Consider the following 15,774-nt stretch of genomic DNA (forward strand, 5'->3'; position numbering starts at 1 on the left):
AGATCACGATGAGGGTGCCCCTGCGGCCTTGGAGGTCGGAAGAGATTGGGGGGGGGGCAGGGCCCGGCCCACGGCCCGCCCCAGATCCACCCCAGGAGGCCCAAAGGGATCTGGATTTCTTTATTAACAGACATGAGCACGACCCGTTACAGAAGTTTGTGCTTTCCAAAAAACAGTTACTGAATGTGAAAAAGGAACCCAAGCAAATAGGGAAGAGTTGGGGAGGGGCCACCCAAGCCCTGGGGCCCCACCCATAGCCCTGACCTGAATCGCGCTTAAGGCCTCCAGCCTGGGACCCGCCCAGCAGGAGGGGGCAGGAAAGGGATGGGAAGCTGAGGGGCCCCAGCTGGGCCTGCTTTCTTTGGGCCAGGTGGGCAAAGGTAAAGAGAAGGGCGGGGAGGGGGTCCCAGGGAGCCAGAGCCGGCGAGCCATTTATTGCCATGTTTTCAAATTCGTGCAAAATATCTGAAGCCCTGGACAGAGAATACAAAGTGATATTTTTTCCAAGAAACATAAAACTAGGAAAAGAGGTGGGGGGCATTTTCCCACCAGAGCTCCCCCCTTGCCAGGCCCCAAGCAGGGTGAGGCCTCCGCCCCGGCCAGCTGAGTGAGCAGGGAGGACTAAGCGCTACAATCTGGACCGGGCAGAGAGGGGGTGGAATTTGCAACAGCGTCTCAACTACCAACGGGAGGAAAACCAGTCAACTGTACAAGTCTCCTATCAACTTTTTTAAAAAAAAAAACAAAGAAAAGCTGTAAAAGTCAGGCCCTGTGGGTGGGGAAGCGGCCAAGTCCCCGGCCAGGGCCAGAATCCAGAGTGGGTGCCAGGCGGAGCTGCTTCGAGTGCAGGCACGGCGGGCCATTTGGCCAGAGGCCGGAGCAGGTGGGTGGCCTTGGCAAGGGCAACCTGAGGGCGGGCGCCACTGCTAATCGCCACCCTCAAAGCCCTCCTCCTCTTCGGGAACTGGGTCTGCATCCCAGCAGGTGATGTCGATTTCTGTGGTGTTGGAAAAGAAGGGGAGTTAAGGAGATGGCCAGCAGATCCAAGGCTGTGTCCCCCAACCCCTGAGAACTGTGCCAACTCTGTAGGGGGGATGGTACCTGCCCACATAGGAACTCAGGACCTCACTCTAAATCTGACCCATCATCCACATCCGCAATACCTGGGGGCTTATTGTAGAACACAGGAGGCGGAGCCTTTGCACATAGATCTTCTGATTGGGTGAACTCCTCCTCTTGTGATTGGCTGAAGTACCCCTCACTGGCCTGTAAGAGAAAAGCACCAGGTCACTGTGGCCCCACCCAGCAAGACCAGGGCTGACCTACCAGGCCCTGAGCCTGTTGCCCAGGCAACCAGTGCTTCCATGGTTGCCTAGGAAACAGATACCTGCCTTGGGAACAAAAGCAGAGCAGCCCAGGGAAGGGGAATGGAATAAAGCTTCCCCCTAATAATGTGGGTCACACGGAAAGGAGGGTACTGCTGCAAGCCTGAAACACAGTCAGCCCCCCAGGTCCATCGACTTCCAACCCTCCCACCAGGCTGTCCTGACCTACCTGAGTCCCTTCCTTCTGGGTGGTCTCGCCATTGGTCAGCAGGTGGGGCTCAGGCTCCTGATCCAGCTCCTCCAGAGTGGAGGGCAGAGTTGGGGCCTGGGGGGCAGCCAGGGGCTCCCCTTCTACTTCTGCCTCTGGGTCACAGAAGGTGGCTGGAGGCTCAGGAAGCTCATCAAAATTGAGAAGGTTGGCACAGACTTCACCTGTTGGTGGCACTGGTTCCTGAGCCCCCTCATCCAGCAAGGGCACCTCCGCCAGAGTGACCTCAGCACCTGATGGTGCCGTGGGGGACCTAGGCTCAGCCTGGGGTGCGGAGGTGCCATCCCCATGGCCAGGCCATAGGTCGATGAGGCTAGCGGTGGCAGGGGTGGTGGTGTTGGCAATAGCGGTGTCAGCAGCAGCAATGGTTTGAACAGGGGCAGCTGCCTGGGTGTCGGCTGCGGTGGGGTCGGCCATGGCAGGCTCTAGTGGGGCAGCCAGGATGGCCTGCTCAGGAGCTGCCATGAATATGAAGTCCTCTATGGGGCTGCCTTGCCCCTGGGGAGGCTCTGGTGCCCGAGGGGGCTCCTCCACAGGGCCAGCCCAGGCCTGAGGGGCTGCTGCTCTGGTCTCCTTGCCGGTCCCTTCGCTATCCAGGCGGGGGCTAGGCTCCTGGGTCTCTGTTACAGCACAAACAGAGGAGACAGAGGTGACCAGCTCCGCCAGGGAAGGCCCTGCGTGGCCACCCTACCTACCCTGCCCGTGCACTGAAGAGTGGGCCACCTCCTGGAAGGAAGGCCTCCACCAGCAGCTCCATGCAGAGCTCTCTGGGCCCCGCGGCCCCTTTGCCTAGTGTCTGTAAGCCACTCAGCAGTCTTGGGAGGACGGCCTGATTCCCACTCCACGAGTCACTGAGGCTGAGTGCAGATCTGACTGCCACATCAGGGTTCCTCCCTGCCACAGCCACCTCCAGGGCAGTGCAGTCTGGGTGGCCCAGGTCCCTGGGGAGTTGTTACCATGGCCACCGGGGGTTCCCAGCACAGGAACTGGTGAGAGGCCCCATACAGCTGGGGCCCCTCACTCACCTTGGGTTGGTGGGGGTGGGGGTGGCAGTGGTGGCGGCTGCGAGGACGTGACCTCATCCAGGGCCCGTTCGATCTGCTCAGAGACAGGCGTGGAGGCTGTGCTGGAGTCAGACGGGCTCCGGGTGGGGATGGGGGTGGGCGCCATCCTCCGGTGGCTGTCCAGGTGGCTGCCTGTGAAACAAACCCCCACGCTGGTCAGTGAGGGCCGGGACGCCAGGTGGGCTCAGGACTGTACACCGTGGGGCCTGGCCAGCATCTCTTCTCTGGAGTCTGGGTGGGGGCTGGGAGCTCCCCAGGCCCCCCAGGGGCCAGACCACAACTCCAGAGCCTATAAGCCAGGCCCCTGGGGGCCAGCGCCCCTTCAGGGCCAGGGAAAGGAGGCAGGCAGTACCTGCTCTGGGGACAGACACCAGAGATCAGCAGTCAGGCTGGGGAGTGAGGGCAGAGGTGCTGCTGGGAAGCGGGGCCCTCCTTCCCCCCCTGCTGAGGCTGCTACCTACATGGGAGGGAGGAAGAGAGGTTTGGGGTGCGGTGACAGGTGATATAGGGAAAGGGAGTCCGTGGAGGGGAAGAGGAGGAAGAGGAGGAGGAGGAAGGCCCACTGTCCGATGCCTTTATGAAAGGGCAGTACGGACGACCTGCCGAGAGAGACAGACAGAGAGAGAGAGAGACAGAGGACAAGAGAGGGTCAGTCTCCCCCACCCCAGCCCCGAGGCCTTACCCGCCCCCACATCTGGCCCTGGGTGTCCAAGACGCCTTTGGCCAGGGTGCACATACAGCCAAGCTGGGCTGCAGCCTCAAGCCGTCCGATGACACCCACCAGCACCAGCCACGCACAGCAAGGAGCCTGCCCACTGCAGCCAGCCTTTGCGAAGCACAGGCCCAGGGCGGCCTGCCCACCCCTGAAGCCACAGCACAGGCCAAGCACACACAGGGCCAAACACCCAGACCAGACAGGGAGCAGAAGGGTGCTTCCGGGAGGGGGAAGCTGCAAGGAAAACCCCGACAGGGAGACTGGGGGCAAGCTCCAGGGCCAGGACGCCAGCCCGCCTCACATGCAGCACAGCCCTCAGGCAGGACCTGGTTCAACCCCGGCAGGGCTGCTCCCTACAGCCAGCGGTGCCTTAGCCAGTGCCCGAGCTGCCCACAGGGCCTCCAGCACTGCCCCTGCTCAGCCAAAGGCCCACACTGACCACCCTCTGCAAGCCTTCCCGCCCTGGGAGGCGAGGGGAAGAGCATGTGACAAACAACCTTGTCTTCTCCGAGGTCTCTGGGCAAGGCCTCCCTTCCACAAGAGAGCGCCAAAGAGGCTGGTGGCCAAAACCTGAGGAGTGAGGGTCAGGTGCGGGCGGGACCTGGGACTACCTGGTCGGTGGCCGAAGGGCGAGGGCACGTCGCAGCTGCCCACAGAGGCCGACGCGACTCGCTCCTGCTGCTTGAAGAACTCCCGTGGGTTGTCAGGCCGCTGGGCGATAATGGCCGCCGCCTCCTGGGGGCACAAGGAGGGGATCAGGGCCCGGCCGAGGCAGCCCCCGCTGGACTCACCTGCCCTGTCCTCCCTGGCTCTCACCTCTACCTCTGACTCTGACTTCTTCATCTGGGTCTCTTCCTCTTCATCCTGCTGGTCACCCTGGAAACCAAAGGCAGTGTCCTGGGCACCACCCCCGCCCCCGGAGTGCTTGCTTCCTCAGAGCCGCGTGTTCCTCCACAACCTGGCAGGAAGAGCTCGCAGATGGCACCTCCGTCCCCTCACCACAGTTGCACAGCAGCTTCTCGCCATCCACAAGGCCCTCAGCCAGGTACCTCGTCCCCAGCCTGGACAGGGACCCGGGCACCCAGCTCAGCACCTCCTGCTGCTTCATCCCAGAGCCGTCCAGGCGCCCTCCCTGCTTCACAGCCAACTTTTCTCGAACCTCCTACCCCAGCACCCAGCCAACCGAGCCCCCTTCACTGCTGCCTGGGTCTCGGTAGCAGGAGACTGCTGCTTCCTCACTGCCACCCCTGCACCCTGGTTGGCCCACATTCCCCGCCCCAAGTGACCTAGCTGCCGTCCCCTCTCCAGCAGCCCCCTCCGACCCTGCCTGACCTGCCCACGCACCATGAGATGCAGACCTGAAGTCACCAGCGTGACAGTTTCCACACCTGGAACATGCACGCCACGCACACTCGGCAGGGGAGAGGGATCTCCCCTCAAACGCCTGACCCCTACCCCAGCTCCAGCTTCCTGCTTCTGGCCTCAGCCTGGGCTCTGCCTCCTGGGGAAGAGGGCCTGGCCCTTTCAGGCCATTTCCTTCTTCGGGCCCCCACGAGCTGTCGTAGGCACACACGGCAGATGACACCGTGTCAGAACCCTCCTGTCTTGGGGATCACATCCCCCACCCTTTGTCGGTGACATGGGATGAGAACTAGGGCTGTGTGTGAGTGGCCAGCATGAGGTTGAATCGGTACACGTCTGCTCAGTTGAATTCATTAATGGTGTCCCCTCCTGATCCAATAGCAAACGGGGCAGGCGGGACTGCGGGGTGGGGGGGCGGGGGCGGCGGGGAGAAAACACCGCAGGTGAGGTGGTGCGGAAACAGGGTTCCTCTGTTTTCGAGCACACATGGAAAATTTAAACTCTCTGTTGGGGGGGCATTACAAGGGCCCTTCCAAGTATCCCCCTTTCAAGAGGGTTGTCCCTCCAACCACAACTTCCCATCTTCCAGAATGAAATCTAAACCCCTCTGCCCTCATTCTGTCTTCCCGAACTCCCCCGCTCCTCGGCCCACCGGGCTCCATTCAGGCTCCATTCAGGCTCTTGCCTTCCCATAAATGTGACTCTCGCCACCTCTTGTGGGCGCTCTGTCCCTGCCTAGTACAATACGACCTCCCTAGGCCCTTGTTCAGAACGGGAAAGTCGGTGTGGCGTACAGATTCGACGGAAGGTTATCAGTCTTACAGAGGAAGGAGATTCTGACACACTGATGACCCTGGAAGACACGCTGAGTGAAATCAGCCGGTCTCTGAAGGACAAACTCTGTATGACTCCGCCCAGGAGACACCTTGAGGAGTCACATTCATAGAGGCAGCAAGGAGACTGCCAGGGTCTGGGGGGAGGGGAGAACGGGGAGTCAGTGTTTGCTGCGGGCAGAGTTTCAGTGATGGGGTGATGGAGAAGTCCCACAGAGACACAGCGGCCTTGTCTGTACAACACGAGTGTACTTAACGCCACTAAGCCATGTCCACAAACGGCGAAGATGGCACCCGTCACATTACGTGTACTTTGCCATAACTAAAAATAAGCTCATCGGTTAATTTCATCCTGCTCATCTTCTCCACTTTCTCACACCTGGCACACGACAGGCTGAGTGAGTGAGGCTGGAGCTTACCAACCGCCTTCATCTCCACCACCCAGACGCCGACCAGACCGGAGTAATCTATGACCGACACTTACTGCCGGTGCCCGCAGGGTGTCCTGCTTTCTCTGGACTGATCTCCTGTGGGTGTGGCCCCGAGGCTCCTTTGGGTCCCCCAGGCCCAACACCTGCCCATCACTGTCCCAGTCCAGACAAGCGCCACCCACCTCCAGTCCTGCACTGTGTGCCTCGCCACCGAATGAATGGCCTTCATTCAAAGCACGAGGGTTTGAGTCCACCGTAACTTTCAAAGGGCCAGTCCACAGGCCCTGTGGGACACCCCAGCGTTTGGAGGTCCAGACAGCACCCCCGGAACCAAGGGGCCGCTCTGAAGCAGACACGACACACACCGCGTGTCAGATGCTCAGTGGCTCAGATTCACCCGTGTGACTCTGCAGCACTAGCATTGTGGGGACAGGTCTGGGGCCCCTAAGGGCAGGAAGCACGTTCAGGCCACCTGAACCCCTCAGGCCTTGCTGGGAGGTGAAGGGAGAGCCTGCTCAATGAGGGCCTGGGCCAACAGAGGTTTTTCTTTCAGCCTGAGGTGTGAGCTTCTCCAGGGAGGTCTCCCTATACAGCCAGGAGCCAGACCCCACGTGATTGCGCAGCAGGCCTGAGACTCTACCACACCCCACGCAACAGTACCCAGCATGCCCAGCACTGGCCCCAAGCCCCTGATCTCCCCTAGAGGCCCAGGAACATAGGGACCATCTGCATTTTCCCAACCAGGAGACGGAGAGCCCCGGCTAAGAACTCACAAAGACAGACTGCTCCTTCAACCGCCTCTTGGCCTCCTCAGCTTCTAAAGTCTGCTGTTTCCTCCTGAAACGATAAGCGGGCCTAAGTGTGCTTGCACCCCTTAGGGAGGACCCAGGCAGACCTGCCTGGGGTGGGCGGGGGCTGGCAGGAGGGTGGGGGTGGGCACACCTGTGCTCCTCGATCTGCTGTTCCCTCTCCCGGTAGCGCCGTTCCCGCTCTTCCTGCTCCTGCCGCTCCTGCTCCATCCGCTCTTGCTCAAACCTGAGCCTCTCATCCAGGGCTTTCTTCCGCTCCTCCTCCTTCCTCAGCTCTTCCTCCTTCTGCAACCCCCCATGCCAAGGCAGTGTAGGCCCTGAGCCAGTGAGGGGGCCCCCTTCCCCTCCAGCCCTTCCCCAACCCAGGGCTGGGGAGACATGGTTTCTGGGAAAACAGGGTGAGCCCTTGGGCATAAGGCTCACTCTTCAGCTGGGGGAGCCCAGGGTAGGGGACCCACTGCGGATGGGGAGACATGGGGAGAGAAGCCCAGGGGGCTGCCCCATGGGGTTGGGTCAGCTCGGCCTACAAGCCAGGGTCAGGCCCGCACCTTGGCCTGCTCCCAGAACTGCTCGCGGTTAATCCGCTTCATCTCCACAGCGGCATCAGTCTTCTGATAGGCGGTGCCCTGCAGGGTCAAGGGGCCCGGAGTGAGCTGGGAGAGCGGGCCGGGTGCTCCAGGAGCTCCCACCCGAAAAGGCTGAGCACTGGGAGGAACGGAGCAGGCAAGCGCTGGGCAGGCCCCGCCGGCCCCAGGCACACACTGACCACCGGCTCGGCGTTCTCATCCTCGCGCAACCGCAGCCGGTGCAGCACCGGGCTGGACAGCCTCGCCAGCCCGTTGGAAAGCCGCTGCCCAATGGCGCCCGCGTCAATGTCTTCCACGCTGCTGGCGTTCACGATCACGTCGACACCCTGCAGCGAGAAGGTGTGTTCAGGCAGCATGGCTCCCTCCTGTCACCACCACCAGCAGACAGACCCCGGGTGGCGGGCCCCCACTCGCACCTGGAAGAATTCAGCCACCTTAGCCACATGGCTGGCACAAGCGCATTTGCGGGCATCGGGCACATCTTCGCCGACCTGCAAAGCATTCAGCACAGGCGGGGTTGGGAAGGGACAAGAGGGGGCCATAGCCCAAGGCCCCGGGCTCTCTTCCCACGGGTGTGGTGGTGTCCTCTCCAGCGGTGTCAGTGGGCAGAGCAGGGTGGTGGGTCACTGTTCTGGGGCCTCCGCCCCCTTCCCCAGCCCACAGCTGCATACCCAGTTGATGAGCACGTATTTTGGCAGAGCAGCCTGGGAGTCCTTGACACTGCAGAAGCCGTACATCACCTTCTGGTTCTCAAAGTGGCCCGAGAGCTCCTGCAAGCCCCCGTCTGGGGGAATCAGGAGGGGGTCAGGACTCCCGTCTCCTAACCCTTACCCCATGAGGGCCTGGAACCCAAAGGAAAGGCTCTTCCTGTGGGCTCTGCGGGCACCCCCGGGACCTGCAGGTCTGGAGTTCTGTGCTGGGGTGAGAAAGAATGGCGGGCAGGCCCCAGCTCTGCTTGTGACTCCCCAGGGCCTGACTTGGGGTGTTGGGACGAGGACACACTTGTTCTTCACACACCCTCACGTCTCCCGAGGTACAGTGCCCGTGAGGGAAAACAAAGCCTTTGCTCCGGGGAAAGTTGGGGTGATCTGAGCCACCCCTGCCCAGCCCCTCCTCCCTAGCTGTGTGGCTTTGGCTAAGTCACTCTCCCTCTCTGAGGCTGTCTTCTCACAATCAAACAGGAAACAAGGCCCCCTGCCTCCCCACCCCGGAAAGCATAGGCATGACCAGGAAGGACACCTGCCAGACAAGTATGGGTCGTTGGATGCACGCCAGGAGGTGGCCTGGAGCCAGACGGGTGGGGAAGAACACAACCAGAGGAGGGGGCGGGAGAAAGCAAAAAAAAAAAGAAAAAAGAAAAAAAAGGCTTGAATTCTTACCTCCTGACGCTGCAAGCTTGAGGTCATCTGAGCCATTCTCGTATGTGTACAGAGCCCTGGGGAGAGGGAGGGGTGGCTCTCAGAACTGCCAATTTTGGGTGGGGACAGCTCTAGGGAGGAGGAGGAGGGACACAGAGTGGGCAGGATGGGAAGGGGGTTCTGGCCCAGCACCACTGCCTGACAATAGGGCTTGGCACCATTTCGGGGGTGGAGGACACTGGTAGAGGGGGCCTGGGTCAGGTGGGGAAGGAACTGCTGCCCATGTGCCTTGTCCTCCAGCCCTGGCCCTGGCAGCCTACAACCCAGCAAGCGGGTGTGAGATGGAGATTCCAAGGCGACAGTTCCTTGGTTACTGTTCCCTGGCTACCACACTGCTAGTCCCCCATTGGCTGTTGCCAGGCGTGCGGCTGGGTACCCATCGCCCCTCCCCTCACAGCAGGGGAAAGAGGAGAGAGAACCTGGTGCTCACTCTGATCAGGGCATCCCCTGGTAACCATGGCAACCTGGCAACTGGCACATGACCAGCCCACCCCAACAGTAGGCTCCAGAACACAAAGGACCCCAGGGACACGCCCTCGGCCTTCATCTCAGCCTCTCTGAAAGGTGGATGAGGTCACCCAGGCCACTCTTGCCCAGACGGTGACCCGTGGGTGATTTCAGTGTCCTGGCCATCCAGCCCCTCGGCCACCTCGGCCCCAGCTGGGGCCCTGGCCTCCTGAGAGTGTCAGCTTTTCCTTCAGCCTCAGCATCACTGGAAAGCTGACCTAGCAGCCTTCCTCCTCCCTCCTCCTTCCTAGCTCCTTCTCCCCAAGCTGCAGTGCCACAGCATCCATTTCATGGCAGGGAAGGCAGAGGTGTCCGCTCCTGAGGATCCCCCTTTGAGAGGACAGGCCTGGGGCAGAGGGGCGGTGGAGAAGAGAAAGGGAGGAAGTCAGTGGGAAAACGGAGAGGAGGAAGAGAAGAAGACAAGAGAAAGGAGGGAAACGGAGGGATAAAGAGGAAATGAAGGAAGAATAGAGAAAGGGAAGGGAGAGGAAAAGGAGGGAGGGTGGGAGAGAGGGGGGAGGAGGTAGAAAGGAGGGAAGGGAGGAGAGCCTGGCCCAGCCCCTGGGGGTCATCCCAAGTCAGTGCTAGGAACACAAACACACACCCGACTCCCAGAATCCCTCCCGCCTGAAAGGGACACAGGTGGGCTGTGAGGCGGGGAGCTCTTGGTCCAACTGTTGCCCAGGCCCCAGTGCTGGCAGCTGCTTCCCAGAACAGCTGTCCCACCACCTGTCCAGCTGCCCAAAACCACCACTGGGAACAAAGGGCCCTCAGAGAAGTAGGGTCTGTTCCTCCTAACTCCAAGGATGAGAAACTGAGGCAGAACTCCAAGGCCCTGGTCCCAGACAATGCTTCAGACGACACAAGCCCCAGGAATGAACATCAGCCCCTCAGAAGCTCTGAGGGCCCTTGCTGCTCCCAGGAACACCTGCCCTGCCCCTTCCACCCTCGGCCCTGGCCTTCCCACCTCAGCCACCTTCCTGGCTCCAGCCCCAGCCCTGACCTGGCAGAAACCACAGCTGAGGTCAAAGCCTTCAGCAGGCCTTCCACTATGAGCTGTACACCTGTCCCAGCTAGACCTCTGCACCCACGCCCCCACGCTGGATGGCTCCCTGCCGCCTAGCATGGCTCCACACTCCCCGCCCTCGAGGCTCTGCATAGGGGGCCCCCTTCGCAGACTGGCCAGAGCTGTCCCCCACCCACACCCACCCCTGGCAGAAACCCCTCAGGGTCCCGATGCCAGCTCTCCCGGAAGCTGTGCTCTGTGCTGCGCCTCCCCAGACCACGTACCACAGCCCAGCAGGGATGGGCAGAGGCTCCTGCTCCCGCCCCAGATCTCACTGAGCCAGGGCTTTTCAACGACATCAGGGCGGCCTAAGCTCCGGGAAGGCAGGAAGTCTGACTCAGTCCACAGACACACTTCACACCCAGGCCCCAGGTCCCGCACACAGCAGCAGCAGTAGCTGTTTGTGACACCGATAGGAACTCTGAGGAACCATCTAGGCCAGAGAAACCGGACCGGAGTCAGGCGGCAGCTGGAACGGGGCAGCTCCAGGGAGGTGTTGGGATCAGCCCAGGCGAGAGGCTGAGGGCAGGCGGGCCCGAGAGTCCCACTCTCGGAAGTCTTAGCTGGAACAGCCCTGGATGTCCCTGATATGGCTGAGCCCAACCCCCCCTCTTCTGCTTTTCAAGAGGACCCGAGAGGTGCAGGGTCTTGTGTGGTCACACGGTAATTCATGTGTCACCCTGGTTCTCCCACTGCACTGGCTTCCTGGGTCACCTGCTCCCAGTAACTGGGCTGTGATCGGTTTGAGAGGCCCCGCCAAGAAGCAGCCTGTACTGGCCTCTCCCGTGACTGAGCTCCCTGACCACCACCACTCGGGAGGGTGGGTGATGACAAGCCCCTCCAACCAGGCAGCAATTTTACCCAAGACACCCCCTTCCAGCCTCTGAACGCAGGGTCTGCTCTTGGGCCGAGACCCCACTGCACCCCTCCCTCGCTCGAGCGGGTGGCTGTGAGCACTCCCGCCCCCACTGCAGGACGTGAGCTTCACACCCTTTTCCCAAAATGCTATCTGGGCCCTTGGGACTGAACACAAACGTGTGTGTGTGCGAGGGTGCGTGTCTGCATCTGTGTGTGTGTCCCACACACAACCCAGATGGGGGTGACGCGCGCCAGGGATGAAATAACTAGCTTTGGCCACATGGATGCTGCTCGGAGATGCGAGCCCAGGCCTCTGCTGAGCATGCGGTGGGCCGGCAGTGGTTGTGCGGCCCCGCGTTGGGCCTCCAGGGCTCTGCTTTTAGGAGGTCAGGAGCAATGGCGTGGTGGTGGACAGCACCCCTCGACTGAGGGCAAGTGGGGCACTCTGAGACGGACGGTGCCCCTGTCCAGGCAGGGGCCATCATAGCCCAAGGCCAGTTCCTCCACCAGGCCAAGCTGGCCACCTGCCCCGAACTCTTCCCATGATCTCAGCCCCCGGGGCAGGGCGGGGACAATGGGTGGCCGCCAGCCCATTTAGCCGGTGCCGGCTTCTCCTGTGACCGACCTGCAGAACATGGGAGCCTGTCTCCCGCGTCCATCCCTCCAGGCAGGCCTGGCTGCCCGCCAGTGCTGCAGTACTGTGGCATGGACGCCTGGCCATTTGTCCCCTCCTCCAGCCCCCAGGTCAGTGTCCCTACCACAATGCCCTCCCTTACTTGCGTAAGGCCAGCCCAAAGGAGGTCCCTCAGACATGCCCTCACTCTGTGCCTCAGTTTCCTGCCTGCCAGGGAAACTAGAGGTCTGCAAATGGAACGAGCACCTGCCTCAAGACAGGAGTGTTTGGGGAAGAATGATTCCTGAATGGGGCAGTGTGGAACCCCTGGCTCTCCTACCACCCTGGAGACTCCAGCCCCAGAGCAGGTGGGCCACCCCTCCCAGAGCTGCTCGGGGAGAGACCACAGCTGGGGAAGGGGGTGCAGGAAGTCCGGCCCGTCCCCAGCCAGGGAGCTGAGAGCCCCTTGCACTGGACGATGGGGACGAGGGTTCAGAAGATCTACTCGGCCCCTCATCCCTCCCTGGGAGCTCCCTCCAGGCTTGTGCGCGAGCGGGCTTCCTCCCAGGGTCCCCAGCTGGTCTTCCAGGCCGGAGTTCGGCCCCCTTGGCATCTCCCAGCCCAGCTGCCCAGTCCCTGAAATCCCCTCGATCCCTGCCTTCTCCGCGGCCGCGAGAGGAACAGGAGTCACTGGGCGGCAGCCATGTGGCAATGAACATCTTTGCATCACACCCCAACTCCGAGAGGCCCCCTGGTGGGCGGGGCGCCCGGGCCCCCAGCCCTCTCCGCTCCTCCCCCGCCCTAGCGTTCCTTTGTGCTGTGGCCGGCTGTCCAGGCTGGGCCAGGCACGCTGAGCTGGCTCCGCTAGCTGGGTCCCCGCCCCGTCCCCGCCTGGTCCGCGCCCGCTCGAAGGTAGCGAAGGTGCCCTTGGCCGCCCTGTGCACACCTGTCCCCCGGGGCCGAGGCGGGGGATGGGCTCCTGCAAGGCCATGCGGTCCCGGGCCACACATCCGGACCCCGCGTCCATCCGCCCCGCGCCGGGCCACCGCTCCCACAGCGCGCCTGGGGCGGCCTCGGGGCGCTCGGGGCCGGCAGCGCCCCGCCCGGCCCGCCCGGCCCCTCCCCCGGCGCGCACAAAGGCAGCCCCTCCCGGTCCTCCCCGGTCGCTGCACCATTTCGGGGTCGCCCCCTCCCTTCCCGGCAGCCGGGCGGCGGGCCGGGTGGAAACAAAGGCGCGGCGGCGGCGGCGCGGGGACAAAGGGGCCGAGGGGCGGGGGCGGGGGCTCACCAGTCGGCCGCGCTCTCCTCCCGGATCACCTCCTCGTACGCCGCCAGCAGCTCCAGGCGGTGGCCGCTGAAGCTGACGCCGGCCATGCTGCGGGCCGGACCGAGGCCGAACGGACAGACGCACGGACGGACAGAGGAGGAGGGATAGAAGGAGGGAGTCACCGCCACCGCTGCCTCGGAGCCTCTGCGGCGAAGCGAGCAGAGCGAGCCAGCGGCCGGGGGAGGGGAGCCGGCCGGCGGGGGGCGGGGGGCGCTGGCTCCGCCCGGCTCGTCCCTCCGCGCTCGGTCCTAGCGCCGCCCCGGCCCGGCCCAGGGGGAGGTCCGCCCCCCCTTCCCGGCCTGCCCCGGGCGCCCCCGCGCCCCTCACCCGTAGCCCCTGGGCCCGCGCCGATGCGCCCCTCCGCTCCCGAGGCAGGTCCCACTCGCGTCCCCAAACTTCACCTACCGTGGCCCCAGCCTAGGCGCTCACCCTCTCCCTTAGCCCCAAACCCAGGCGCGTCCCCAACCTCACCAAACCTCTGTAGGTCCAGCCTCATTCTTCTCCTTACCAGTTGCCAGTCCCAGTCCCGAATCCACTTCATTTGAATCCGGCCCAGCCCCATTCCCTGCTTAATTTATCTCTATCCCAGCCGGCCTCACCGCCCCCCCCCCCATCACTGGTCCATCCCAACCCAATTCACAGATCAGTACCCCCCCCCCCCACTCCGCCCCGTGGCACATCTGCGGCCCATCCCCACCTCTGAAAGGCCCCTTCCTACTCCCTCCCCCTCCCCCCGCCCCGGCACTGTCCACTGCCATCTGCGTCCCAACCCCAAGTCCAGCCCCATTACCAACTCCATGCTTGGCATGCACCTCCCCCCCCATTCACAACACCCCATCCCCTGTACCCTCCTCAGTCCAGCCAATCCTCTTCCCATTCTGATCCCAGTTCCCAAACACACCTCTCCATCCCCGCCTCCTTGACCATTTCCGGCCCCAACCCAGATCATGGCCCCAGCACTGCCAGCCTCCTCCGCCACCCCTGCCCCACCCCTAGGCTGAGCGCCACCCCCCTTACCAGCTGCCTCCTGGGCCCTCTCAGATAGGACCAGCCTAGGAAACCCTCTGCCTTGTCTCCCAAGCCTCAGGCCTCCCGGATGATCCCATGCAGACTTCCTCCCAGTTGCAACATCTCAGCCCAGACTCCCAGGGCAGAACCACTCCAGCGATACTCCAGGACCAGCCCCCTGGCACCTTTATTTCCCAGAGTTCTGAGCCCAGAGACCACTGGGGCCCTAGCGGAGTCTCCTGCAGCGAGTAGGCACAAGGGACAGGACCTCCTGAGGCATCCCTAGTCCTTGCTGAAGTGGGACCCTGCAACCCTCCCCAGTTCTCGGAAGCCTTTCCCACCATGTACAAAGCCTCCCACCTCGTCTTCCCAGGGGAAGTGATGGAACCTGAGCAATGACCTAGTCCAATCAGGGAGGCAGAGGAGGAGGTGATTCAGCTGGGTCTCTGAATTCTGAGTTGGCCAAGAGGAAAAAGAGAATAGTGTGTGTGCTCATCTCCAGCAGTGGTTCCCAGCGCTTTGGAGTAGGGTGACCCTCTTAAAACTCAAAACATTTCACAGATGCCTGCCTGGGGGTTCGCTGTACCCACTATGCTCATGAGCCTCTGGCCCTGGAAGCTTCTCCACAGCCCCCAGTTGGAACAAGGTCCAGGCAGGGTCAGAAGGATCTGGGGGAGGGAGAATACACCACAGCGGGGCTAAAGAGGCCTGGGACAAGTAGGTGGGGGACCTGGGCCTCCGACTTGTCCCAGCTCAGAACTCCTCCCCCCGCCCCCTCCCTGGCTCCCTTCCCAGCCTCCTGTTCACTCAATTCCACATCCACAAAGCAGAAGTCATACATGCTGCTTTCCCTTCCTCAAATTTCGCATCTCCCCATCCCCCTGCAAATACTCTCCAGCCACACCCACTCTCACCTCTGTCATCTGTATTTCCAAGTAAACTCCTAATTTTATTATTTTTTAATGGACTTTAGAGGAAGAGAGTGGAAGGGAGAGAGAGAGAAACATCCATTTGTTGTTCCACGTATTTATGCATTCATTGGTTACTTCTTGTCTGTGCCCTGACCAGGCCAGGGATTGAACCCACCACCTTGGCGTATCGGGACAATGCTCTAACCAGCTGAGCTACCCAGCCAGGGCTACTAAATAAACTTCTACTTTTAGAACAGTTTTAGATTTACAAAAAAGTTACAAAGATGCTGTAGCCCAGAGAGGCCCCCACAGGCGGGAGGAAGAGGTTCTGCCTGCTTGGCCACCTTGGAGCCCACCCTGGTCTTCTCACCCTCTTCCCTCCACATCTTCCTCCTCCAAGAATGTGTCTCCAAATCCAGTGGCTGCGTCCAGTCCTCAGCTTCGTGGGCCTGTGGGAGTGGGGTGACTACCTATCATTCCGTCTGAGAGCCTGCCTCCTTCCGGCCCTGGAGCCCACCCGCCCAGCCTTGGAGCCCTCCCGCAGGGTGACCCACCAGCACGGACCACCCTTTCAGTCTCTAGCATGCCGGTCTCTCTCCCACCCCCAGAGGGTGAGCTCCCCACACACACACTGGGGTGCTGGCCCAATGGCTTGTGGGTCCCCAAAGTGAA

General features: G+C 62.2%; 1 protein-coding gene across 2 annotated transcripts; it reads right to left on the bottom strand.

Moving 5' to 3' along the window:
- Positions 1-413: 413 nt before the first annotated feature.
- Positions 414-13,365, bottom strand: DBN1 (drebrin 1). 2 transcript variants are annotated; one of them, XM_045185740.3, is made up of 15 exons: positions 13,145-13,365; positions 8,774-8,829; positions 8,066-8,178; positions 7,811-7,885; positions 7,574-7,720; positions 7,356-7,433; positions 6,941-7,092; positions 6,772-6,835; positions 4,189-4,248; positions 3,984-4,107; positions 3,119-3,256; positions 2,619-2,789; positions 1,555-2,213; positions 1,164-1,266; positions 414-997 (listed from the first exon to the last, which is right to left on the bottom strand). In XM_045185740.3, the coding sequence occupies exons 1-15, from the start codon at positions 13,228-13,230 to the stop codon at positions 927-929; spliced, it is 2,097 nt and encodes a 698-aa protein (XP_045041675.2). In that variant the 5' UTR covers positions 13,231-13,365; the 3' UTR covers positions 414-926. The 2 variants fall into 2 exon arrangements, with proteins under 2 accessions (XP_045041675.2, XP_024433619.2); XM_024577851.4 differs by lacking the exon at positions 3,119-3,256 and having other exon boundaries at positions 13,145-13,363.
- Positions 13,366-15,774: the final 2,409 nt, after the last annotated feature.

This window comes from Desmodus rotundus, chromosome 10, assembly GCF_022682495.2.
Source record: "Desmodus rotundus isolate HL8 chromosome 10, HLdesRot8A.1, whole genome shotgun sequence".
Taxonomy (NCBI): Eukaryota; Metazoa; Chordata; class Mammalia; order Chiroptera; family Phyllostomidae; genus Desmodus; species Desmodus rotundus.

Bases quoted from the DNA above. Each gene is read 5' to 3' on its own strand.
- DBN1 (XM_045185740.3), bottom strand. From the start codon at position 13,230: ATGGCCGGCGTCAGCTTCAGCGGCCACCGCCTGGAGCTGCTGGCGGCG. The intron at 7,093-7,355 runs GTGCGGGCCTGA...GGGGGGTTGCAG, and splicing joins AGTTCTGGGAGCAGGCCAAG to AAGGAGGAAGAGCTGAGGAA. The intron at 1,267-1,554 runs GTAGGTCAGGAC...TTTCTCTTACAG, and splicing joins CCCAGAAGGAAGGGACTCAG to GCCAGTGAGGGGTACTTCAG.